Source organism: Saccoglossus kowalevskii, chromosome 20, assembly GCF_978046115.1.
Source record: "Saccoglossus kowalevskii chromosome 20, keSacKowa6.1, whole genome shotgun sequence".
Taxonomy (NCBI): domain Eukaryota; kingdom Metazoa; phylum Hemichordata; class Enteropneusta; family Harrimaniidae; genus Saccoglossus; species Saccoglossus kowalevskii.
Window position 1 is genome coordinate 20923476 of NC_140660.1, and position 26989 is coordinate 20950464.

A 26989-nucleotide genomic window follows, 5' to 3' on the forward strand; every position below is an offset into this window, starting at 1 on the left:
CTGCATTGAACCACAATTTGAGGTCCTTTCCCCTATCAGTAAACTGATTTGTATACACAGCTTTTCAGATTAGATATAATTTGTTAGTGTAAATTCTCCAATAGATGAGTTATAATATTGAGGCGATTAAAGTCATGCATGTAACTTTCCTTTTTATATGCATTGTAACCTGTTCCCCCAGGTTAGTGGGGTATATTTCTTTAGAGAAATGGATATAAAATGATAAATAAAAAAAAAAAAAAAAAAAATGTATTTCTTTCCCATAAAGCATTGCATGTACCCGGTATGTGCAATAACATGTCCAGTAGTGACAATTTGAATTTGGTGTGAACGTCCTTTAATGTCCAGTCTATTTTTGTCACTAAATAAACCTGAGTAATATTTTCTGTAATTTTCTGTATGTTTAACAAGACTTGTTACTAATGGGAAATTTTGTCTATTTAGTCCAAGACAAACAAAGAAACTATTCATTAGGGTGTTATCTGGGAATCAACAAGGCCAGGTAAACTTGATATTTTGTCCAATGTTGTCAAGTGATATTTTGTCTGTATCATACCACAAAAAACAGGCATTAAACATTTTGTTAGACCCCTTAAATTATAGTAAAATATATTAAAGTTTTTAAACATCTCACTAGAGTGCCTTAATATCTATGTCAGATCCCCTAAGTAACCATAAAATATAAGGTATTTAAACATCTCACTAGAGTGCCTTGATTTCTAAGTTAGTATGTCAGATCCCCTAGGTAACCATAAAATATAAGGTATTTAAACATCTCACTAGAGTACCTTGATTTCTAAGTTAGTATGTCAGATCCCCTAGGTAACCATAAAATATAAGGTATTTAAACATCTCACTAGAGTGCCTTGATTTCTAAGTTAGTATGTCAGATCCCCTAGGTAACCATAAAATATAAGGTATTTAAACATCTCACTAGAGTACCTTGATTTCTAAGTTAGTATGTCAGATCCCCTAGGTAACCATAAAATATAAGGTATTTAAACATCTCACTAGAGTGCCTTGATTTCTAAGTTAGTATGTCAGATCCCCTAAGTAACCATAAAATATAAGGTATTTAAACATCTCACTAGAGTGCCTTGATTTCTAAGTTAGTATGTCAGATCCCCTAGGTAACCATAAAATATAAGGTATTTAAACATCTCACTAGAGTGCCTTGATTTCTAAGTTAGTATGTCAGATCCCCTAAGTAACCATAAAATATAAGGTATTTAAACATCTCACTAGAGTGCCTTGATTTCTAAGTTAGTATGTCAGATCCCCTAAGTAACCATAAAATATTTAAACATCTCACTAGGGTGTCTTGATATGCAAGGGTATGTTAGATCCCTAAAGTTATGGCAAAATATAAGGTATTTGAAGTTACCTGACTAGGGTGTCTTGTTCACCTGCATTTATAATAGTAACTCTAGACTGTGAGTGTTCTGGTGATTCTTGATCTTCTAGGTCCCTCAGAGAATATGTTCTCAAACCAAGAGCTGGAATCTTGACAATGAATAGAAGCTACAGAAAACAAAATAGTGTTACTGGGTAAGCTCCCCTAACTCAAGTCTGACAACATTTAAGAAATATATCCACCAATCTTCAAAATAAATATATCACATTTCCCAGATGACCAAAGCATGTCATTGTTTACAAACAAGCGTCTACCCATGAGCCTTTGCATTGTTAGCGTGTGTTGTTATCGTCGCTTGGGACTCAATTCCTGCACGTGTGTGGGTGACGACCCTCTCGCTTTAAGGAATTCAATTCATAGTTCCATGAATGACAAGTTAAGGGAACCTGTTTAATGAAAATCTTAATGGAAAGTTAGGGGGCTTAGCTCAATGGTGGCCCTCAATGAAAGTTACCATCCAGTTAGGGAATCAAAATAGTGAACAAGATATGTATAGCATCATTTACTTTTTGTGTATTCATTTTGTGTACGCGAATGAAGGGAAAGTTAGGGGGCTTAGCTCAATGGTGACCCTCAATGAAAGTTACCATTCAACAAGTCATTGTCAATGACACGTCCCCGTTCCGTTCATATTTGAGTGACATATACATTCAAAGCAGATCATGACCGAAATGCACCTGCATATGTACAACACATTGTGCTAAATCTGAACAAAATCCAGCCATGCATGACTGAGATCCGGTTCTGGAATTGTGAAAATATGTGATTTTGATGCATTTTCGGCCTTAAAATGGCCATCATTCCGCTATTGTTAAGCAGATCATGAAACAAATGCACATATCTATTTGTGACATGATGTACCATGTGTGTGTGAAGTTTGAACTTGATCAATCCAGACATGTCTTGGATACGGATCCAGAACTGAATTCTTTAACAAAATGGCCGCCAGTCGGCCATTTCGAATTTGATCCAAAAAAAAAAAAAGACGTGCATCAAGGTCCTATTATGTTTAATGTATGTACCAAATTTGAACAAAATCCATCCATGCATAACTGAGATACGGGTCCAGAATGGTGAAAATGTGCGATTTCAATGCATTTTCGGCCTTAAAGCGGCCCCCATTTGGCTATCGTTAATGAGATCATGAAACAAATGCACATACATATTTGTGACATGATGTACCTTGTGTGTGTGAAGTTTGAACTTGATCAATCCAGACATGTCTCGGATACGGATCCAGAACTGAATTCTTTAAAACAAAATGGCCGCCAGTCGGCTATTTCGAACTTGATCCGGAAAAAAAAGGACGTGCATCAAGGTCCTATTATGTTTAATGTATGTACCAAATTTGAATGAAATCCGTCCATGCATAACTGAGATCCGGGTCCGGAATGGTGAAAATGTGCGATTTCAATGCATTTTCGGCCTTAAAGCGACCGCCATTTGGCTATCGTTAATGAGATCATGAAACAAATGCACATACATATTTGTGACATGATGTACCTTGTGTGTGTGAAGTTTGAACTCGATCAATCCAAGCATGTCTCAGATACGGATCCAGAACTGAATTCTTTAAAACAAAATGGCCGCCAGTCGGCCATTTCGAACCCGATCCAAAAAAAAAAATGACGTGCATCAAGGTCCTATTATGTTTAATGTATGTACCAAATTTGAACAAAATCCGTCCATGCATAACTGAGATCCGGGTCCGGAATGGTGAAAATGTGCGATTTTGATGCATTTTCGGCCTTAAAATGGCCGCTATTCGGCTATCGTTAATGAGATCATGAAACAAATGCACATACATATTTGTGACATGATGTACCTTGTGTGTGTGAAGTTTGAACTTGATCAATCCAGACATGTCTCGGATACGGATCCAGAACTGAATTCTTTAAAACAAAATGGCCGCCAGTCGGCCATTTCGAACCCGATCCAAAAAAAAAAATGACGTGCATCAAGGTCCTATTATGTTTAATGTATGTACCAAATTTGAACAAAATCCGTCCATGCATAACTGAGATCCGGGTCCGGAATGGTGAAAATGTGCGATTTTGATGCATTTTCGGCCTTAAAATGGCCGCTATTCGGCTATCGTTAATCGGATCATGAAAAAAATGCATGTGCATATGTCCCATATAAGGTGTGATGTATGAGTGAAGTTTGAACTTAATCGGTCCATGCATGTTCAAGATACAGGTGATCACGGACGCACGGACGCACGGACGCACACAGGGCAAAACATAAGTCCCCGTTTTCGGACTGCGTCCGAACGGGGACTAATTAGGGAATCAAAATAGTGAACAAGATATGTATAGCATCATTTACTTTTTGTGTATTCATTTTGTGTACACGAATGAAGGGAAAGTTAGGGGGCTTAGCTCAAAAGTGAAATTCAATGAAAGTTACCATCCAGTTAGGGAATCACAATAGTGATATGTATAGCATCATTTATGTTTTGTGTACTCATTTTGTGTACGCGAATGAAGGGAAAGTTAGGGGGCTTAGCTCAATGGTGAAATTCAATGAAAGTTACCATCCAGTTAGGGAATCAAAATAGTGATATGTATAGCATCATTTATGTTTTGTGTACTCATTTTGTGTACGCGATGAAGGGAAAGTTAGGGGGCTTAGCTCAATGGTGAAATTCAATGAAAGTTACCATCTAGTTAGGGAATCAAAATAGTGATATGTATAGCATCATTTATGTTTTGTGTATGCATACAGCGTGTGTGCAGTGTACTTGTTCACTGCTTATGTTTTAAACATACATTAATGTGTCCCTGTTAATAAAACAACTTACAGACATTATTGTCACATCAGATAGTGAGCTAGTGTTGATCGGTAATTTGTATGCTTGTCGGCAAAAATTTAAAGGGCGGCAGTCGTAGCGCTGCGCATGTGCGACATTCGTGTTGATAAAAACTGATTTTCCCACAATCTAATGTGCAATGGCACTATGCTGATCTTCAAATACTCACTATCGTAACTTGCTAATACAAAATTCACATTTTATAAACCAAAAAAGTGTCAAACTGACAAGGTATCAGTTTGTGCTTTCAGAAGCTTTGTACAGTTCCATACAATTTTCTTGTTTTCTTGAAGAATTTTCCCCAGCAGTTACAAACCTGATTTTTTTGAATTCCATTGTGACTCACTCAATATCTCTACAAAATCGGTCCTGTTAGAAGGCGCACTGACAAGAAGAAGGCATATTTACCTCAAAAAAAGAAACAGTTGAAGACTGTGGACCCGTCCATACCAGATTAGACTGACTTTCAACTACATTCCCTTGTGCGTCCAAGACTTCAACATTCGCTGACGATACAAATAAAGATATCATCTCATCTCGGTCATGTGCCAAAGAGTTATAAAACACAACTTTCCTGAAAAAATAAACAAGATTGATTGATATGATGAATCAGCATACATTGTATTGTTCGAATCTTTGCTACATAGCAAGAATTGTTTAAGATAGCACCAGACATGATTATTCTGTTTAAGTATGCATTACACTGGAGTATTTGTATTGCAAGATTCTCCAGAATAATCACGTTTGCTGCCATTTTGTCTAGCCTAAGTGGTGACCTCTTTAATCTTTCACCACCTGAATTTCTTACCCAAATTGTTCTGCACTTTTTCTTGTATTCTTAAATAATTTTGGAAATGAAACCTGATTTTGGAGCCAACAGACAAAATTTGGGCTAATATTTAGTTTTTTTACTCAAAAATTTGAATATTTTTGTCCCAATCTTCTGATGGAAAGTGCAGACTATAAGTAGGACCATTTTTGAATTTGTGATGAAAAGAGGGAACTGGTGGTGTAAATGTTAAGCTGATATAAAGAACTATTGACACATAGACTTGTTTCGTAACATAAATATGATACGATCCAAGCACAAAAGACCTTTCAAAACCGCCACACAGGTAATTTGGTGGAGTAATCTGCCTAATAACGTCTCATATTAGGAACATATTAAGTACTTCAAAGAATAAATTGAAATTAGTACTTTAAAAAATTACAAGTTTTTATGGAAAGACGAAGGCAACTGATAGCCAGCTTGGGCACTAGGTCACGCTCATACTCACTGACTCAATAGAAAATGATACAATCAAAAAGTTACCTTGAAAAATATCTTACTACATGTATAGCTAAGGAGTTCATAATTTGGTAAAAGAAATTTTAACATTTTACAAACAAAATCAGTGTGAAAATGAAGGAGATCACAAGAAATAGCAGCACATTCAGAAGTCTCCTATTGCTACATAAAATTGTAATTTGTATATATACAATGTATATATTGACAAAAGATCAGTCCTGAGTATGGACATTTGCCATTCTCCTCATGTTAGAAAAGTGATCAGGCCGAAAAGCCTATCCTCGGGGCGGACATCCGGGCATTTTCACCGCCTGGCAACCTGCGGTGGTGAAAACAAAGGCCCAAAACTCGCAAAAAACAGTACTTTGGGGTGATTGTTGAGACTCCTCTGAACAGTGTAACAAGATTAGCCCTACGTGTGTAACATATATAAATTTGGCTGTTCGGGATTACTTCAATGTTTGTGTTGTTTTCTCGAATTTTCACCGGCGTTCCACAGCAGCGCGCACAGAGCCCATAGAAATGCATGTACAGTGGTGCGCGTCGTAGCAACGTGGAACATCTTGTGACGTAGCTCCGCCCCCGAGGATATTTGGGCAGTAACATACAGAGTTATCCGGAAGGCCAAATCAAATTTCACCAATGGACAAATGGGCAAGGTGTTTTACTCATGGCAAATTTTATGCAATTTACAGTCAACATAAAAACTTATGCAGAATATTTATACCTACTTTGGCTGTTTACCAAGACCAATCACATTTTTAACTGGAAGTGAATCATGCTTATGTCGTGCATCATCCTGAAAGAAAAGAGGCTACAGACCTGAGAAGGAGTCATACATGTACTTGATAAGGTATTCCCGTTGCATCACAATATAATGGCACACATTGAAGGAAAAGATTTGCTGCTTATCACTGTTTTAGTACCCAAATTTAAAATAGCAATTGACAAGTTTTGAGTTCCGCTGTTACTTTCGAAACTTCAGTCTTCGGGTGTTCATAAGAACTATATTTTCTACGAAGGGGGATTTATTTAGCCGCATAAACGTTTGATAGCTCATCAGAATGCCAGTAACCATGGAAACATGCTAACAAATTGCATGAGCTTGAAAATCATCCCTATTCTCGCATGGAAATTGACTGATGGCTCTACAACTGGAAACTCATCTATTGTAGATAATCAGCATTTTAAATATTCTGTGTTACACCAATCAACAAAAACCCAAGATCTTTTCAGCACATGATGGTAACCACTTGAAAGCAGTGATAAAATACTCATAAATATAAGATAACAAATACAACACTTGTTGGTGTACTTTGCCAGAGTATCTTTGGAGTTATAGAAGAACAAAATAGTGAGTGTCAATTGTACCATTTTGACTTCACTTGTAGTACATAGAAAAATGACTGTGATATATTGTTTCAGAAAGATTTAAGAATTGTGGTCTTGATACTGATATCTGACTCAGAGGCTGCATCTTAATCTCAGACTGAATCTGAATCAGAGCCAGAATGTTAGGCTATATCTATATCAGAGGCTGAATCTGAATCTCAGGCTGAATCCGAATCTCAGGCTGAATCCGAATCTCAGGCTGAATCCGAATCTCAGGCTGAATTTGAATCAGAGCCAGAATGTTAGGCTATATCTATATCAGAGGCTGAATCTGAATCTCAGGCTGAATCCGAATCTCAGGCTGAATCCGAATCTGAGGCTGAATCAGAGCCAGAATGTTAGGCTATATCTATATCAGAGGCTGAATCTGAATCTCAGGCTGAATCTGAATCTCAGGCTGAATCTGAATCTCAGGCTGAATCCGAATCTCAGGCTGAATCCGAATCTCAGGCTGAATCTCAGGCTGAATCTCAGGCTGAATCTCAGGCTGAATCTCAGGCTGAATCTCAGGCTGAATCTCAGGCTGAATCTCAGGCTGAATCCAAATCAGAGGCTGAATCTCAGACTGAATCTGAATCTGAATCTCAGACTGAATCTGAATCTCAGACTGAATCTGAATCTCAGACTGGAGACCAAATCTGAATATAAGGCTGAATATGAAACTGAGACAAAATATGAAACTGAGACAAAATCTAAATCTGAGACTAAGTTAGAATAAGATATTATTATTACAGTGGAACTGTGTTTAACATGTGCTATCAACAGGAAATTTTGAGTGATTGAACTCTTTGGAGTAAATATTGCCTAAAAATATCAAACTTCAAAGAAGATGAGCATCTTTAGGAGTAGCAGATTTCTCTCAACTCATTTTAAGTCAAAAATCACACAAAATCACAGAAAGCCACAGAAATTAGTGAATAACTGAATAAATAAATAAATAGTACTTACAAAATCAAATAACAATGTTTCCTCTCTGTATTTAGTTTTATCTGGTAGCATCAGGAATTGTACTGAATTTCGAATAACTCTCTTAGCTTCGTTTATACCATCTAGCATCCTGAGGAAGGAAATCACAAACAAACACACATCTGAGGATTCAATATGCATGCATTGGTAAAATATATTCTTCAAGCCTAGACTGATTTCTACCTGTGGTGGCGTGGTTGAGGGTTCAGAATCGGTCTCTGCCACAGGGGACATTTAAAGGGAACCTCAATCCAAACAACATAATGACCCCTAAAGAAAAAGCTCCACAAATGTAGGAGAATGCAATTTACACTTTTTTTATATCAGTTTTCATTCTCTAGATATTCAACTTTTCATCGTTATTATGTAGTCAGCCATCTTGATTCTCAAGCAAAGGATTATGGGTAAAGTATGACATCATAGAATCTGTTGTCAGAAATTGAGAAAATTATTTCATCTATAACATGAGAAATACTGATGCGAATTAGTTCAAATTTTCGTTGTGCATATTACTCATGTATATAATTATAGTAATGGAAATTGGAATTTTACAAATACACATAAAGTGAAGATTATTGTTAAAAACGTTAAAAAAATAAAAATCAATATTTTAGTTGTGAAATATAGAATGTCACTTTTTTGTCCCCTTTTTGCACTCAACATGTGATATATCACCTATATAACCTACTCACGTTGGTAAATTGTATACAATATAAGGAAATTTTAGCATTTGGTAGAAAAACATAAAAATAAATATTTTCAGTTCTGTTTCCATGACAACTATTTTATAAGCATGGATGGTACCAGTACATTTCCCTTTAACACCTCTGAGGAATTTTTTCATTTACGCTATACGACGCATACTTGTTAAATTTTGTTGCATATATTTATTTATATATATATATATTTCATATAAAAAAATTCAGCAAATTTGATAAATCGCCATAGAAATGCTGTCAATCACAAAGAGGTAGGCCTGCTTATGAGCACAATGGCATGAAGGAACCATATCAGCACTTTCTGTAGAATGTTCAGCCTGAGAATCATGTTAAGGAGGTTAGCAATGTAATTCTGTTGAAATGATCAGAATAAATTGCATAAAATGAAGCAAAACAAACATTTTCTGGTTAAGTGAGGTTATAAAGATAATGCTTGTTTTTATACTGTTTTTGAGTACATGTTCATGCATGTATTTAAGAATAAAATAATCTTCAAATTCGCAGCAAAGTGAATCTGAATGTGAACTGAATCCAAGGCTTAACATGAACCGAATCAAAGACTGACTGAACATGAACCGAATCTGAGACTGACTGAACATGAACTGAATCTGAGACTGACTGAACATGAACTGAATCTGAGACTGACTGAACATGAACTGAATCTGAGACTGACTGAACATGAACTGAATCTGAGACTGACTGAACATGAACTGAATCTGAGACTGACTGAACATAAACTGAATCTCAGCTGAGACTGAACATAAACTGAATCTCAGCTGAGACTGAACATGAACTGAATCTGAGACTGACTGAACATGAACTGAATCTGAGACTGACTGAACATGAACTGAATCTGAGACTGACTGAACATAAACTGAATCTCAGCTGAGACTGAACATAAACTGAATCTCAGCTGAGACTGAACATGAACTGAATCTGAGTTGAGTCTGAACATGAACTGAATCTGAGCTGAGTCTGAACATGAACTGAATCTGAGCTGAACATGAACTGAATCTGAGCTGAACATGAACTGAATCTGAGCTGAGTCTGAACATGAACTGAATCTGAGCTGAGTCTGAACATGAACTGAATCTGAGCTGAGTCTGAACATGAACTGAATCTCAGCTGAGACTGAACATGAACTGAGTCTGAGCTGAGTCTGAACATGAACTGAATCTGAGCTGAGTCTGAACATGAACTGAATCTGAGCTGAGTCTGAACATGAACTGAATCTGAGACTGAACATGAACTGAATTTGAGACCGAACATGAACTGAATCCGAGACTGACTGAACATAAACTGAATCTCAGCTGAGACTGAACATGAACTGAATCTGAGACTGAACATGAACTGAATCTGAGACTGAACATGAACTGAATCTGAGACGGAGACTGAGACAGAATCTGAATGCATGACTGTGTGTGAGACTGTGAATTTGAGATCCATTGTTAAACTGAATCTAATACTGACAAAGTGTGAGACCAAATTTGAATTTGATTGTAAAACTGAATCAGAGACTGAATCTGAATACAAGACAGAATGTGGGAATGAATCTGAAAGTGTGATTGAATTTGAGATCGATTGTTAAACTGAATCTAATACTGACAGAGTGTGCGACCAAATTTGAATTTTAGTTAGATTGAAAACTGAATCAGAGACTGAATCTGAACACAAGACACAATTTGGGAATGAATCTGAATGTGGGAATGAATCTGAATGTGGGAATGAATCTGAATGTGAAAATGAACCTGAATCTGAATCTGAATCTGTGATTAAAACTGCAAGTGAAACTGAATCCAAGATTGCATCTTAATCTGAGAGTGAGAGTGAATCTGAATTACGATTTAAGGCAAACTCCAATAAAGCATGTTCACATCATACCTCTGTCCATAGTCTATGACAACATTGTCTTTAGCAGTACCAGTTATGCCATCATGATGTTGAAATAATCCCAGCTGACGACGGGCTTTCACCAATCGCTCTATTTCAGTCAAACCTGTGAATTCTTCGATATTGGAATGTTTTGCTGTTGCCATGGCAATACTGTAAATAATTTCCGCAGCTCTGCAATGCACAAGTATGATAACTGTGATGTATTGATTTACAATATTTATTATTATTATATTAATTGTGAAAAATGGTGGTAATAGTTCTATATCAAGGGCTGTGATTTATCCCAAGTCACCTTCTATGTACTGTAGAATACTTTTTCTTTTGCTTGGAATTTATTTTCGCTATTTTTCGCAGAAGGAATGCTTCATTGAAAATAAAATCCACCGAATATCCTTTTTGTCCTATATTTCACATTCAACTCATCAAAAACCAGTGAAAATAAATTCCATACAAAACACCCAAAAAGCCTTTTCAGCGAAAATCAATTCCAGTTAAAATAAAGTATTTCACAGTATCACATTTCACTAGAATCCAATGATTTGTTAATGAGACAGCAGTGAAACGTATATGCACACATATACACATAGTTTTGTGCTTACATACGGGCAGACAGAGTAATTGAAAAAACTCACACATGAGTCAAAAATTGACATTTAATGTACAATGTAGCAATCAAAAGCAGACTGTAAAGTGCAGCTTCTTAATCCCCGAGACTACGCCATGGAATCATGGGATATCATTGTTCTTGTTGATTATCCCTTTGAGCGCCAACGTGTTTTTTTAACTGTTTTTTGTGCCAGGTGTCAGTTCCGGACATTGAATGTCACTGTTGTCTCTCCTGACTTTTTTTTGTATGTGCTGACACATGATGCATTTTTGCCACAGAAGTCATATTCATATTTGGGACTACATGACAGGGCTGTGCAGCCGTCTTCCTACCTTTGTGCGCCAAAGTTAATTTTTGTCACTATTCACCCTGGTATTTGCTAATTTTTTTTTTCAAAAATGTTAATCACATGTAAGCAGCATAAAATTATGGCTATTTGGTCAGGAAACAAAGAAATTCTAAAAATATACAAATAATTGTGCAAAATGTAGCACTAATATTATGGTGATCAAAGAGTTATTCAACTCATCTGGCTTTGGTTTCCAATGTTTTTTAATCTAGTAGGAAAATAAACTGAAAATTAATCTTATTAACAGGCCACCACTTCAACCCATATTTCTCTAAAGTCGCACCCATGATGGAGTGATTCTTTACCAATAAATTTTACCTTCCTATTCTTAGGGGTGGGACATTCAGGCATTTTCATCGCCTGGCAACCATCACGGTGAAAACAAAGGCCTTTTCGAAGAAAACTTTACTTTTGGATTGTTGTTGAGACTCCCCTAACAGTGTTACAAGATTAGCCTTGTGTGTGCAACATATATAAATTGTGTTATTCAGGATTACTTTGAAGATGAGTTTGTACTGTTTTACCGAATTTAGCTATTTTCACTGGCTCTTTGACCAGCGTTCAACAGCATCTTGTGCAAAGAAATACATGGTACAATGGTGCATGTCCTATCAACGGAGAACGTCTTATGACGTAGCTCCATCCCCGAGAATCGAGAATTAAGTCTGCGGCACCCAGGGTAGAGATCAACTGCAAGTAGGATTTGAGATTGGGTCTACAACAACCACAACACAACCACAGTGACTGATATTTTGAGAATAACCTCATAATCATACCTGAGATGAGACTCTAAAACTCGATCCATGTTTTTATAAAAAGGTCTTGATGTGTAATAACCGCTCCAGTAGTGATCTTCCCGGTCGGAGTATGTGAAGAAGTCACCACCAAGGGCAGGAAATCCATGTAAAGGCGTCTGACCCGGTTGATTGCCTGTACTTTCAAACACTGCATTAAAATAGTCAGACAATGTACCAAACTGAGCCTGTAAAAAAGGAAAAGGATAATAGGTAAGTGTCAGGTTTGATAGTACAATGTAGCTATAGGTCAATCACCATGTTACAATAGAACACTGAGCATGTTGCAATAGAACACTGAGCATGTTGCAATAGAACACTGAGCATGTTGCAAAAGAACACTGAGCATGTTGCAAAAGAACACTGAGCATGTTGCAATAGAACACTGAGCATGTTGCAAAAGAACACTGAGCATGTTGCAAAAGAACACTGAGCATGTTGCAAAAGAACACTGAGCATGTTGCAAAAGAACACTGAGCATGTTGCAATAGAACACTGAGCATGTTGCAAAAGAACACTGAGCATGTTGCAATAGAACACTGAGCATGTTGCAAAAGAACACTGAGCATGTTGCAAAAGAACACTGAGCATGTTGCAAAAGAACACTGAGCATGTTGCAATAGAACACTGAGCATGTTGCAAAAGAACACTGAGCATGTTGCAAAAGAACACTGAGCATGTTGCAAAAGAACACTGAGCATGTTGCAAAAGAACACTGAGCATGTTGCAATAGAACACTGAGCATGTTGCAATAGAACACTGAGCATGTTGCAATAGAACACTGAGCATGTTGCAAAAGAACACTGAGCATGTTGCAAAAGAACACATGTTGCGAACGATATCTAATGGCAACATAATACATGTATATAATGTAAAAACGTTATTTTTACATGAACTCCTTTCTCATTCTTACCTTAACGTGCATATCAGGACGTTACGCATGTTGCAAAAGAACACTGAGCATGTTGCAAAAGAACACTGAGCATGTTGCAATAGAACACTGAGCATGTTGCAAAAGAACACTGAGCATGTTGCAAAAGAACACTGAGCATGTTGCAATAGAACACTGAGCATGTTGCAAAAGAACACTGAGCATGTTGCAAAAGAACACTGAGCATGTTGCAAAAGAACACTGAGCATGTTGCAAAAGAACACTGAGCATGTTGCAATAGAACACTGAGCATGTTGCAAAAGAACACTGAGCATGTTGCAATAGAACACTGAGCATGTTGCAATAGAACACTGAGCATGTTGCAAAAGAACACTGAGCATGTTGCAATAGAACACTGAGCATGTTGCAAAAGAACACTGAGCATGTTGCAATAGAACACTGAGCATGTTGCAAAAGAACACTGAGCATGTTGCAAAAGAACACTGAGCATGTTGCAATAGAACACTGAGCATGTTGCAATAGAACACTGAGCATGTTGCAAAAGAACACTGAGCATGTTGCAAAAGAACACTGAGCATGTTGCAATAGAACACTGAGCATGTTGCAATAGAACACTGAGCATGTTGCAATACAACACTGAGCATGTTGCAATACAACACTGAGCATGTTGCAATAGAACACTGAGCATGTTGCAATAGAACACTGAGCATGTTGCAATAGAACACTGAGCATGTTGCAATAGAACACTGAGCATGTTGCAAAAGAACACTGAGCATGTTGCAAAAGAACACTGAGCATGTTGCAAAAGAACACTGAGCATGTTGCAATAGAACACTGAGCATGTTGCAATAGAACACTGAGCATGTTGCAATAGAACATTGAGCATGTTGCAATAGAACATTGAGCATGTTGCAAAAGAACACTGAGCATATTGCAAAAGAACACTGAGCATATTGCAAAAGAACACTGAGCATGTTGCAAAAGAACACTGAGCATGTTGCAATAGAACACTGAGCATGTTGCAATAGAACACTGAGCATGTTGCAATAGAACATTGAGCATGTTGCAATAGAACATTGAGCATGTTGCAAAAGAACACTGAGCATGTTGCAATAGAACACTGAGCATGTTGCAATAGAACACTGAGCATGTTGCAATAGAACACTGAGCATGTTGCAATAGAACACTGAGCATGTTGCAATAGAACACTGAGCATGTTGCAATAGAACACTGAGCATGTTGCAATAGAACACTGAGCATGTTGCAATAGAACACTGAGCATGTTGCAATAGAACACTGAGCATGTTGCAATAGAACACTGAGCATGTTGCAATAGAACACTGAGCATGTTGCAAAAGAACACTGAGCATGTTGCAAAAGAACACTGAGCATATTGCAAAAGAACACTGAGCATGTTGCAATAGAACACTGAGCATGTTGCAAAAGAACACTGAGCATGTTGCAAAAGAACACTGAGCATATTGCAAAAGAACACTGAGCATATTGCAAAAGAACACTGAGCATGTTGCAAAAGAACACTGAGCATATTGCAAAAGAACACTGAGCATGTTGCAAAAGAACACTGAGCATGTTGCAAAAGAACACTGAGCATGTTGCAAAAGAACACTGATCATGTTGCAATAGAACATTGAGCATGTTGCAATAGAACACTGAGCATGTTGCAAAAGAACACTGAGCATGTTGCAAAAGAACACTGAGCATGTTGCAATAGAACACTGAGCATGTTGCAATAGAACGCTGAGCATGTTGCAAAAGAACACTGAGCATGTTGCAAAAGAACACTGAGCATGTTGCAAAAGAACACTGAGCATGTTGCAATAGAACACTGAGCATGTTGCAATAGAACACTGAGCATGTTGCAAAAGAACACTGAGCATGTTGCAAAAGAACACTGAGCATGTTGCAAAAGAACACTGATCATGTTGCAAAAAAACACTGAGCATGTTGCAAAAGAACACATGTTGCGAACGATATCTAATGGCAACATAATACTTGTATATAATGTAAAAACGTTATTTTTACATGAACTCCTTTCTCATTCTTACCTTAACGTGCATATCAGGACGAGAATTCATGTAGTCAAATAACTTGCCATAGTTAGTGAATTGCTGGTCCCATTCAACTGTCTTGTCATATCGGAAATCATCTCCCAATGGCACCAACAACACATTGGTTTTATATAGCGTAGATTTCTTTCTGTATTGGTCAAGTAATGTCTCAGCTCTGTGGAGTAAATGAATAACAATGATTAAGAAGTTTGAAATTGGGCAAAAATTTGGAGATAACCAGCCTTATTTTCGAGAAATTGACGGTTGTATTTTAGTGGAAAGTCGCCTTTTTGAAACTATTATAATGCTTTTACCATAGGTTCATGGCAGAGATATTATGCAATATCTCAAAATCTAGCTGAAAAAAATCATATATTGTTAATGATGGAGATCTTTTTGTTGTTCTGAATTATTTTAAAATCTAGGTTTTAAAAAGTTTCAAAAAATGCAATTTTTTTCCACATCGTGTTCTATGCAACTGTTCTAAAAATAATGATTTTCAAGAAATATAAGAACTTGTTTCTCAAAAAGTATAACTGTAACACACAAAATAATGCTATTTCACTGGTAAATGATTGTACATAATAAACTAATGATCATTGTCATGTGATTCATGACCAATTTTATCAAAATTTTTGAGTAGGCTTCTTCATGAACCTTACTCATGAACACACTGAAATCTCAAAAAGGCAAGATTTCAACAAGATAGCGCCCTCACAGTTTAATCATGAAAACAATGAAATCTCAAAAAAACAAAATAGCGCCCCCACAGTTCAATCACAAACACACTGAAATTGCACAAAATGCTAGATTTAAACAAAATAGCGCCGTCACAGTTCAACCTAAAACACACTGAAATCTCAAAATACAAGATTCAAACAAGATAACTGTTTCACAGTTCAATCAAAAACACACTAAAATCTCACAAAATGTGAGATTTAAACAAGATCAGAGTATGATCACTTTACTTTCAATATGAAGTTATTTTTCAAGAGACATTTTCATGAAAAACTATTTCGCAGCGTTTTCTTTCTTCGGCAAAGTATAGGTTAATGTTGAATGAGAAAACATGTACAGTAATTTATTTTTGTTCCAATAGGCAACTAGTTTTCACAACAACCAGTCAACCATTAATTTTGAACACTGGTATTTGGTAATTCATACGATACCTAAACTTTTACTGAAATATAAGTTAATTGGATATAAACAAGACTTACTTGCTGGCTACGTTGAGATCTGTAATAGGAACTGGTGGGATCTTCCAAGGACAAGTCACCCTCCCTCCAGGAAGACGCTTGAAATCAAACTGGCAACATACTTGTGGATCTGGACCACACGTATGCGGTACATCATAACTATAGAATGGCATCATGTGACAGAACATATCAGTAGTTGAACCATGGTCTGTGTATACAATGAAACAATACAAATATTAACAACAACAACATCAATGCAGACAATGACAGACATATGCAACTTGGGTCTGTATATACAACAATCAAATGTTAACAACAACATCAATGCAGACAATGACAGACATATGCAACTTGGGTCTGTATATAAAACAATCAAATGTTAACAACAACATCAATGCAGACAATGACAGACATATGCAACTTGGGTCTGTATATATAACAATCAAATGTTAACAACAACATCAATGCAGACAATGACAGACACGTGCAACTTGGGTCTGTATATATAACAATACAAATGTTAACAACAACATCAATGCAGACAATGACAGACATATGCAACTTGGGTCTGCATATACCGTACTCGACCACGTTAGTGCCCAGGGGCCTCAACTCAGAAAATCACGATTTTGTAGGGGTGGGCGCTTACCCGAGCACCCCCCTCGAAAAAGAGTACAAATGAAAATTTTGATTCATCAAGTGACAGATTACGTCTTTGAGGGAAATCAAATTACTAAATTAATTTGCGTCGTCATTGATTTTCACAATGAAGAAACAGAAATGATCACAAAAAATATGCACATTTTATTACAATATTAATTACGTACCACCATAATTTACGGAATTAAAAACATTTGAGTCTGTTGGAACACAGTCGAAGTCAAAATTGTCAAATTATTTCCACTGACGAAGTTGTTGGATCGTACGCAAACTCTCGATGAAAATCACTTTCCGCCATGATGCAATTGCAGATTTGACCTACAGCAGCGTCGTTTGACCTAATGGGTCAAAGTTGGTTATTAACTAATCAGAATGCTGTGTTGTACTGACGCAATTCTTCGTAAATTCCCGAAGACTTTCCGGTAACGCAATGTGGAAGTGAATAATCGATGTCGAAGTACGATCTGTTGGAATTGATTTCAGCGAATAAACGACATGGTTTTTCAAAAAAACTAGTAACTAGCCATTTTTGAGAGGTAAACTGAATATGGCATGAAATATTTATCGCATTTTACTTGTATCAACAGGTCATTGTCGAAGCGTAGTTTACGCACAGTTACCGTGTTCTACGCATTCACAACATGTTCACAGCGGTCAATATCCACGCTGTATCATATAAAAACGATTCCCAAGATTCGTTACGCAAGACCAAGTTTTAAATTAGTTGCATTTTGAAGGGGTGGGCGCTTTGCCGAATGTGACCCCAAATGTAAAAATTGCGCAAAAGTGGGGGGTGGGCGCTTGCCCGGGCATGGGCGATAACGCGGTCGAGTACGGTATAACAATCAAATGTTAACAACAACAAGCAGCCTGTCGGCTGAGATAGCCCCACTGTTAGCAGAGCACATTTCATTTAAAGAAATGAAAATGAACAATATGTATAGTATCAAAGCAATCAGACTTGCTGTTTTCAACAAGAATTCAGAAATATCACTTTTTACAAAAAATTACAAAAGTATTCATCAAAATTAGATAATTGAAGATATCATTACAAAATGAACAGATCTGAGAGAGGTTCACTTGTAGTACCTACCAGTCAGACTCATGGTTTTCCACAAGAAGTCGAAAATATCACTTTTTACCAAAAATTACAAAAATATTCACCAAAATTAGAGAATTAAAGATATCATCACGAAATGAACAAATCTGAGAAAGGTCCACATGTAGTATCTATATATGTAATATCAAAGCAATTGGACTTGCGGTTTTTAACAAGAAGTCTAAAATATCACTTTTTACCAAAAATTACAAAAATATTCACCAAAATTAGAGAATTAAAGATATCATGAAATGAACAAATCTAAGAGAGGTCTACTCAAGGTACATATACACCAAGTATCAAAGCATTCAGATATGTAGTTTCCAAGCAGAAGTCGAAAATGTAAAAAGTTGACACAGAAGACGACAAACAATCACTCATATGATAAGCACCGCTCAATAATGTCAACAGCGGAGCTAATAAAGTATACAATGACAGGCATATGCTGTCACCCTCTGTACTACATGCGTCATGGATTATCAATTTTGTACACATCCTGCTATTACTGTAAAGGGGGGTAATTATTCACTGGGTTTTAATTTAGCTTATTTCGCTGACTGGAAAATGCGCTAAATTAAAACCCAGTGAATATGTAAAATTTAGCATAGAATACATTACCTAAATGACAAAACCGTGAATTTAAAACCCACTGAATATGACTGAAATGGTGAATCAGTGAAATTTAAAACCAGTGAAAATTAGTCATTTTACAGTATTATTTGTTTATAGTATGCTATCAGCTATATTTACTAGCGTGTACATAGAATTAGTCCAGCCTTGCAGCTCTCTAAAAACGGGTCACCGATGTAATTTTTAACAAAGATGATTTTGTAAAGGTTTCCAGCCACAATGAAATCTCAATAATCAAGTTTGAAGAGCTTTGTTACAGCTGGAGAGTAGGGAAAATGCATAACTATAGTTGCAAATCAGTGATCTGGCATATCGGCTTGAGAGGGCACACGGACCTGAGGGGACATTTGGCATATCAGTGTAGAGGGCACACACTGACCCAGAGACATCTTGCATATTCATACTTTACCTGAATTACTCATTTTTCAAACAAATGAAAATCATAAGAAAGAAAACTTTTCATCTGATAGTACAATAGCATAATGACAGTTGACATACAAAAGAACAATATTTGAGTTAAGTACTTACCCCAATTTTGTCTCCATAGAAACTCCAACTGTTTTTCTTTTGCCAAGTATTTTTTCACTGAATAATGAACTCTTTGAATTAGCATACCCTGAATACCAGAACGCTGCAGAAGATAAGCCATAGTTGGAGAATGTCCGAATGGATCTATGGCCCAGCTAGTTGTAGGTTTTATACCTAGGAATAGCACACAATAAACATTACTCATAAAAACTTATATTAGGGTTGCAGAGTTTTCTCTAGAAAAAAAAAATGCAAGAAGGAGCACTGAAATTCAGTGGCGCCACCAAGTGGGGAAGATAGCCTATAAGGGTTCTCCCTACAAGGGTGTGAAGTTTTTGATAATTCTAAGTTTATAAAGAAAACATCAAAGCAAACAACATAATGACCCCTAAAGAAAAAGCTCAACAAATGTAGGAGAATGCAATTTACTTTTTGTTTATATCACTTTTCATTCTCTAGATATTCAACTTTATATCAGTATTATGCAGTCAGTCATCTTGATTCTCAAGCAAAAGATTATGGGTAAAGTAATGGAGCATTCTATGGCTTCCTTGGGGCCAAAATCAGACAGGGCACAGTTTAAAACTATGACCACCTGTGATCCCTGGCCAATCAGAATTTTATGGTTGCCAGAAGATCTGCTCCCCAGGGTAAGGGGCACATGGCCATGGCACGAGGGTGCTGCGCCCCTGTTCCCTTGTTTAAAAAAATCTCTGGGTTGGACCATTACAACCCTTCACTTTTTTTTCCTTTACTTTTTTTCAATGATGAATTCACTGTAATTTGTTTAATTCCTTCTGTGTGTGACAATTTTTCTCTAAGAAATAAAATAGGGTAATGACGCATGGCCATGGCATGAGGGCGCTGCGCCCCTGTTCCCTTGTTTAAAAAAATCTCTGGGTTGAACCATTACAACCCTTCACTTTTTTTCCTTTATTTTTATTCAATAATGAATTCACTGTAATTTGTTTAATTCCTTCTGTGTGTGACAATTTTTCTCTAAGAAATAAAATAGGGTGAGGGCGCATGGCCATGGGCGCATGAGGGCGCTGCGCCCCTGTTCCCTTGTTTAAAAAAATCCCTGGGTTGAACCATTACAACCCTTCACTTTTTTTCCTTTATTTTTATTCAATAATGAAATTACTGTAATTTGTTTAATTCCTTCTGTGTGTAACAATTTTTCTCTAAGAAATAAACATGCAGAATTTTTCTGTGAAATTTTTTTTTTTCAAATCTGCCCCCCCCCCCCCACCAAAGTTCCTGGTGGTCTACCCTGCGAGTCTTTGAGTCAGGTTTTGTAAAAATAAATCAGCATTACATAATGTACTTACCAAGATGTGCTTCTACCCATGTATGTCCTTCTATCATCTGGTCTAACATTGCAAAGTAGTGTGTGTTGGCTTCATCTGGCATGACCCATCCACCACTCACTATTTCTAACTGGCCTCGACTTAAAAGTCTACAAAAAACAATTACAAGTCACTGTTTCTCTGGTTTGAAATGCGTTGATTGAGTAATGATGAACAATAAGTTTAGCTAGGCATCTTTTTGGGGAATGACTGGGGTACGAATCGAAGACTTGCTGTTGTATTAGGTATCTTAGATGGTTTCAAAGTAATACACACTGCACTATCTATGTTATTTTTCAGTCTGTACATAGCAAATTTTAGAATATGAAGTTGAAATGATTGCTAATAACAAATAAATCACATGATTTTATTGAAATATATAACAAAACTCAGCAGAAAAGTTCAAATATTTATCATTGCTCTACTGTAAAATACTTCTTAGCTGGAATTAATTTTCATGGATTTTGGGGTGTTTTGTATTTTGGGCAAGTGGCCTATAGTATGGAATAAACATTATTATTATTAAATCCAAGATGCACCGTGTGAATGCTGAGAAAAAATTCTATTTCAATACCTGGCAGGCTTTCAGCCAGCCACCTGTCTCCCTGTCATTTTAGACAGACTGTTTATTTTCTTGCTAGACATATGGTGCCATTTGGATATGTCAGTTCAAATCACTCTCACTTATTGTATGAAATCATCTCATGAATTTATACTGACACACAAAATTGGTGAAAATTTTTCTCAATTACTGTAAAATACTTTATTTTAGCTCGGATTAATTTTCGCTGAAAAGACTTTTTGGGTGTTTCGTATGGAATGTATTTTCATCGAGTTGAATGTAAAATATAAGAAAAAATGTATATTCGCTGGATTTTATTTTCACTGGATCATCACTTCAGGGAAATTAGCAAAAATTAATTTCAAACAAAAATTTAGTATTTTACAGTAGTTTATTTTCACTTACTCTATCACTTGTTTCTTTTTATTCATATCAACACCTTCCCACCATCGTGAAAAATAAGAGATTTCTGCCCATATAAACTTTCTTCTTTTATCTTCTAGTAATTTTACCACCATATTGTCCAAGATATGTTGAGTTTGATCACGAAAGTATAACTCAAAAGTCTTGATCCAACCTGTTTAGGCCAAAAAAATGTAAAAAACAAAAAAATATGTATTAGAAGCTGCGGCTTCTATTGACATGTTACAATGCAAACAGAGGGTATGTGGCTTCTATAAAAGCATCTATACATATGAGAAATGATGAATTTTTGGTTCTCAGTTGTTCAAAAAGAATGGGTACAACTTCTATTAGGGATGCGGCTTCTAATACAGATTTTTCGATAACAAAAAAATATAGCTGGAAATTATCAGATTTCAAGAAATAGCAGACGTGGAAATAAAATTGCCTGTACATTGGACTGGTTGGAGAATAAAAGTTGCTTGTCCAAATTGTTGAGATGTACCAGTCCCTAGCAAAAAAAAAATTTCTAGACTCATCATTTCATAAGTTTTAAAAACTATGAAAGCAATTTTCAAAATATTAGCAACTGTGGACTACCCCTATTTTGATGGTTGGTAAAAACTGTCAAAAACCGGGACAGGCAATTTGTACACTTACCTGCCCAGTGAAAAAGGGCATTTTAATTCCTGAATACCGGTAGTTGTAGTTTTGAATGTGGAACTACAAATATTTGGAATGGTTCTTTCTCACTTACCAGGATCATTGTGTGAATGTGGTACTACAAATACTTGTGAAGGTTCTTTCTCACTTACCAGGATTATTGTGTGAATGTGGTACTACAAATACTTGTAATGGTTCTTTCTCACTTACCAGCATCATTGTGTGAATGTGGTACTACAAATACTTGTAATGGTTCTTTCTCACTTACCAGGATCATTGTGTGAATGTGGTACTACAAATACTTGTAATGGTTCTTTCTCACTTACCAGGATCATTGTGTGAATGTGGTACTACAAATACTTGTAAAGGTTCTTTCTCACTTACCAGGATCATTGTGTGAATGTGGTACTACAAATACTTGTAATGGTTCTTTCTCACTTACCAGGATCATTGTGTGAATGTGGTACTACAAATACTTGTAAAGGTTCTTTCTCACTTACCAGCATCATTGTGTGAATGTGGTACTACAAATACTTGTAAAGGTTCTTTCTCACTTACCAGGATCATTGTGTGAATGTGGTACTACAAATACTTGTAATGGTTCTTTCTCACTTACCAGGATCATTGTGTGAATGTGGTACTACAAATACTTGTAATGGTTCTTTCTCACTTACCAGGATCATTGTGTGAATGTGGTACTACAAATACTTGTGAAGGTTTTTTCTCACTTACCAGGATCATTGTGTGAATGTGGTACTACAAATACTTGTAAAGGTTCTTTCTCACTTACCAGGATCATTGTGTGAATGTGGTACTACAAATACTTGTAAAGGTTCTTTCTCACTTACCAGGATCATTGTGTGAATGTGGTACTACAAATACTTGTAAAGGTTCTTTCTCACTTACCAGGATCATTGTGTGAATGTGGTACTACAAATACTTGTAAAGGTTCTTTCTCACTTACCAGGATCATTGTGTGAATGTGGTACTACAAATATTTGGAATGGTTCTTTCTCACTTACCAGGATCATTGTGTGAATGTGGTACTACAAATACTTGTAAAGGTTCTTTCTCACTTACCAGGATCATTGTGTGAATGTGGTACTACAAATACTTGTAAAGGTTCTTTCTCACTTACCAGGATCATTGTGTGAATGTGGTACTACAAATACTTGTAATGGTTCTTTCTCACTTACCAGGATCATTGTGTGAATGTGGTACTACAAATACTTGTAATGGTTCTTTCTCACTTACCAGGATCATTGTGTGAATGTGGTACTACAAATACTTGTAATGGTTCTTTCTCACTTACCAGGATCATTGTGTGAATGTGGTACTACAAATACTTGTAATGGTTCTTTCTCACTTACCAGGATCATTGTGTGAATGTGGTACTACAAATACTTGTAATGGTTCTTTCTCCCACTGACTAACAGAATATGAAATGTCAAATCCCTGTTTCCAGACTCCACCATTAGGGTCATCAAATTTTATTGTGTCAAACACATCTAGCATCTGAAAAATAAAATTTATAAAACATATTCATGTACACACTGTATTAAACTTCTAATGAAGCGCATGTAGCATCTTTTGACAGATACATCATCGAAAGACAAGCACTTTTATTCTCCAATTTGCTCATAAGACAGACAATTTTAATTTTTTATTTTAAACAACAGAATTGAGTACATTCTTCTTGTGAATTAAAACAAATGGAAAACTGCTTTGATAGAGAACAAATGAAGAACTGCTGTGACACAGAATAAATGGGAAACTGGTTTGATATAGAACAAATGAAGAACTACCGTTTGATATGGATTTGAACAGCCACCTGTTGCTTTACTAGCTTATCTCAACAGCTGGGAAACACCTATTCTTTCAATATTGTTTCATAATTTTCTGATATTAATTTTTGTCAGATTCATATATTGTAAATGAGTATAAGCACATTAGTGTTAAACATCAAAACCATTAAACTTGAGTTTTATAAACATATTTATACAAGTTTAAAGACATATTTAGGCAAATTACAAAATAAATAAATAAAATACAGTGATTTTAAAGGCAGGCTGAGCTAGCTTTTAGCCGACTTAATAAAAGCATTTAAACTGGCAATTGAACGAAGAGTATTATTCAGCTGAATGGTATATTATGCTTGGACTGTCATAAATATAATATTAATATAATATAAATATAAATATTAAGCAGTTCTTGGCTTGAGTTTCACAAGAGCATAATGACTGCCTGGGTACCCCTTAGAAAAACACAGAATGGTATTCTCTATATTATTACTCATATATTGGGGCAATTTTATCATTTGCTTTTAAAACTGGATGACCTTTCAACTTTGAAGTTCAACACCTTTGCTAATCATCATTTGCTCATCATCATTTTCTCATCATCATCATCATCAAGGATGCCAGGTAGCAGTTTTAGCGTTTAGTTTAGAATGTATGTAACTAGAGCACCTATTCCAATCATTTCAGTCACAGTAGGAATGGTAAATATTCCATAATTATTTTACACATGGGGAGTATTTCATCTAAAAAATAATACCATTTACATGTGTTACCTCATTTAATAAAAAGCATTTAATAAAAGGTTTCCAAGACCTTTATTGGAACCACAATAAGAAAAATACTCTTCATTCAATTGCCAGTTTAAATGCTGGACGTGCAAGACATGACTGTCACTGCATTCGTAGATGCTTGTCAAGTATTCAAATATATGGCCCATGGCTGACGGACAGTGTTAATTGATATAAGTATGTGTTAAATGTTTTGAAACCTGCTGAAAGTACACAGATCCTAAGCTATTCAGAAGACGATTTATTCCGACAGGGTGCCATAACATTGTAGGCATTATGTTACCAATAATTAATGTTTTGGATCAATAGATGCAGCATGTATTCTCAACGCTCTGATGATTTCTCAGTATTAAAGTATACTCATAAATAATACACTTTTTAAGTTTTCTATTTATTGGTTTTTCAGAATTTAAAATAAAAAGAAGAGATTTGACAAAAACAGTAACTATCTGGCTCAACACTACATCAGTTCAATGTTTTTATAAAAAATACTTTAAGGTTATGTAGGTGTCAGTTCTGGGCATTGAGTATACCAGTAATTGTTTGTTTTTTCCAGCAGTTTTTGTTGTTGTGCTGTCAAATGACAACTCACTGCTCCATCCCGAGTGTCAACCAGGGCCATGCAGTCGCTTAAGATTGAGTTTAACTCATTTTTTAATTGAGTCTACCATGAGTCTGATCCACTGATTACTTTTTTAGTTTAATATTTCATGTTGTTGTTATGTTGTTATGTATTATAAAGTGTTAGTGAAGTGGCATCAGGTGCATTTTAACAAACTTTTTTCAATTTCCTATTTCATGTACATTCAACACTGATCCAATGTGACCCTTGTGATAGAAAATTAATTATGGCAACCAAATTTATTTTTTCCTGTTACTGTAAAATACTTTATTTTAGCTGGAATTAATTTTCGCTGAAAAGGCTTTTTGGGTGCTTTGTATGGAAATTATTTTCACTGATTTTTGATGATGTGAAATATATTATTTTCACTGAATCATTCTTACAGCGAAAATAGCAAAAATTAATTCAAAGCTAAAATAAATTATTTCACAGTAATAGAGTTGTGTGCATGGTTCAAATAATCATATTTTTATGATTGAGCATGCAATAAATGCATTGGAGATGGGGCTTTTAATAGAACAAATATGGTATTATTAATTTTTACAGTTGTCAATAACCAGTCAATTAGTTTACAACAAATTAGAAATCCATTATGGTAATGAGCTATATAGGTTACCATAGCAACATATTCATTGAATTTTATTTTCACTGAAGCATCTCCTCAGCGAAAATAAATTCCAAGCGAAAATAAAGTATTCCACAGTATTATCATACACATTTGTATAAATATACACCATATTGCCTGTTGCTTCATATTGCATGACATATTACTGTATGTTTACTCAGTTTGTAAAATGAGTAAATTACATACTGATACATCATGTAAAGTCAAGTAATTTTGGCTCAATCTGAACATTGATTGAAGAAAAATTTGAAAAACGCAGCTATTTTCCAAAAACTATGAATAATTTTATGTCAGCATCAATAATATGTATGTACACATCGGCTTATCACCTACAAGTAGGTGACTTTTTTTTTCCCTTTGTCTTTTAATTAAGTCAGTAAACTAATGAATATTCATAGACTAAGCAAACAGAGATAATAGGTTTTTCGGTCAATTTATTTTTTAAAAATCCAAAATAATGCTAACATATGGTGTGACCTGTTTAACTTTAATATATATATATGTATGCACCAACTGTTACAAACTCACACAAAACAATGTTTCAATGTCACATGTAACATAGAAACCTTTTCACCATCAGATTTTTTCACCCAAATTGTGTGCACTTTTTTCTTATAATTCTTTAATATTTCTGGAAATGAACCTTAATTTTTGGAGCCAATAGACAAAATTTTAGTCAATTTTCAGTTTTTACTCAAAAAAATTACTATTTTTGTACCAACTTTCTAAAGGGTAGTGCAGAATATAAACAGGACTATTTTGTGAAATTGTGATGAAAAGAGAAAACTGATGCTGAAAAGGTTAACTAAAGACTACTGTAAAATTAGAGAATTAAAGATATCATAACAAAATGAAAATTTAGTCTGAAATG

General features: G+C 35.7%; 1 protein-coding gene across 1 annotated transcript in view; it reads right to left on the bottom strand.

Moving 5' to 3' along the window:
• LOC102802038 (alpha-mannosidase 2-like) overlaps window positions 1-26989 on the bottom strand; it is a 60942-nt gene that overhangs the window by 16656 nt on the left and 17297 nt on the right. The window contains exons 3-14 of the mRNA XM_085494603.1: window positions 23655-23799; window positions 21625-21796; window positions 20640-20767; window positions 19309-19482; window positions 16413-16599; window positions 15193-15370; window positions 12217-12422; window positions 10473-10655; window positions 7855-7963; window positions 6246-6313; window positions 4635-4800; window positions 1385-1521 (exon numbers count right to left, since the gene is read on the bottom strand). Of these exons, the coding sequence (XP_085350729.1) occupies window positions 1385-1521; window positions 4635-4800; window positions 6246-6313; window positions 7855-7963; window positions 10473-10655; window positions 12217-12422; window positions 15193-15370; window positions 16413-16599; window positions 19309-19482; window positions 20640-20767; window positions 21625-21796; window positions 23655-23799 (1853 nt within the window). The remainder of the gene's footprint in view (window positions 1-1384; window positions 1522-4634; window positions 4801-6245; window positions 6314-7854; window positions 7964-10472; window positions 10656-12216; window positions 12423-15192; window positions 15371-16412; window positions 16600-19308; window positions 19483-20639; window positions 20768-21624; window positions 21797-23654; window positions 23800-26989) is intronic.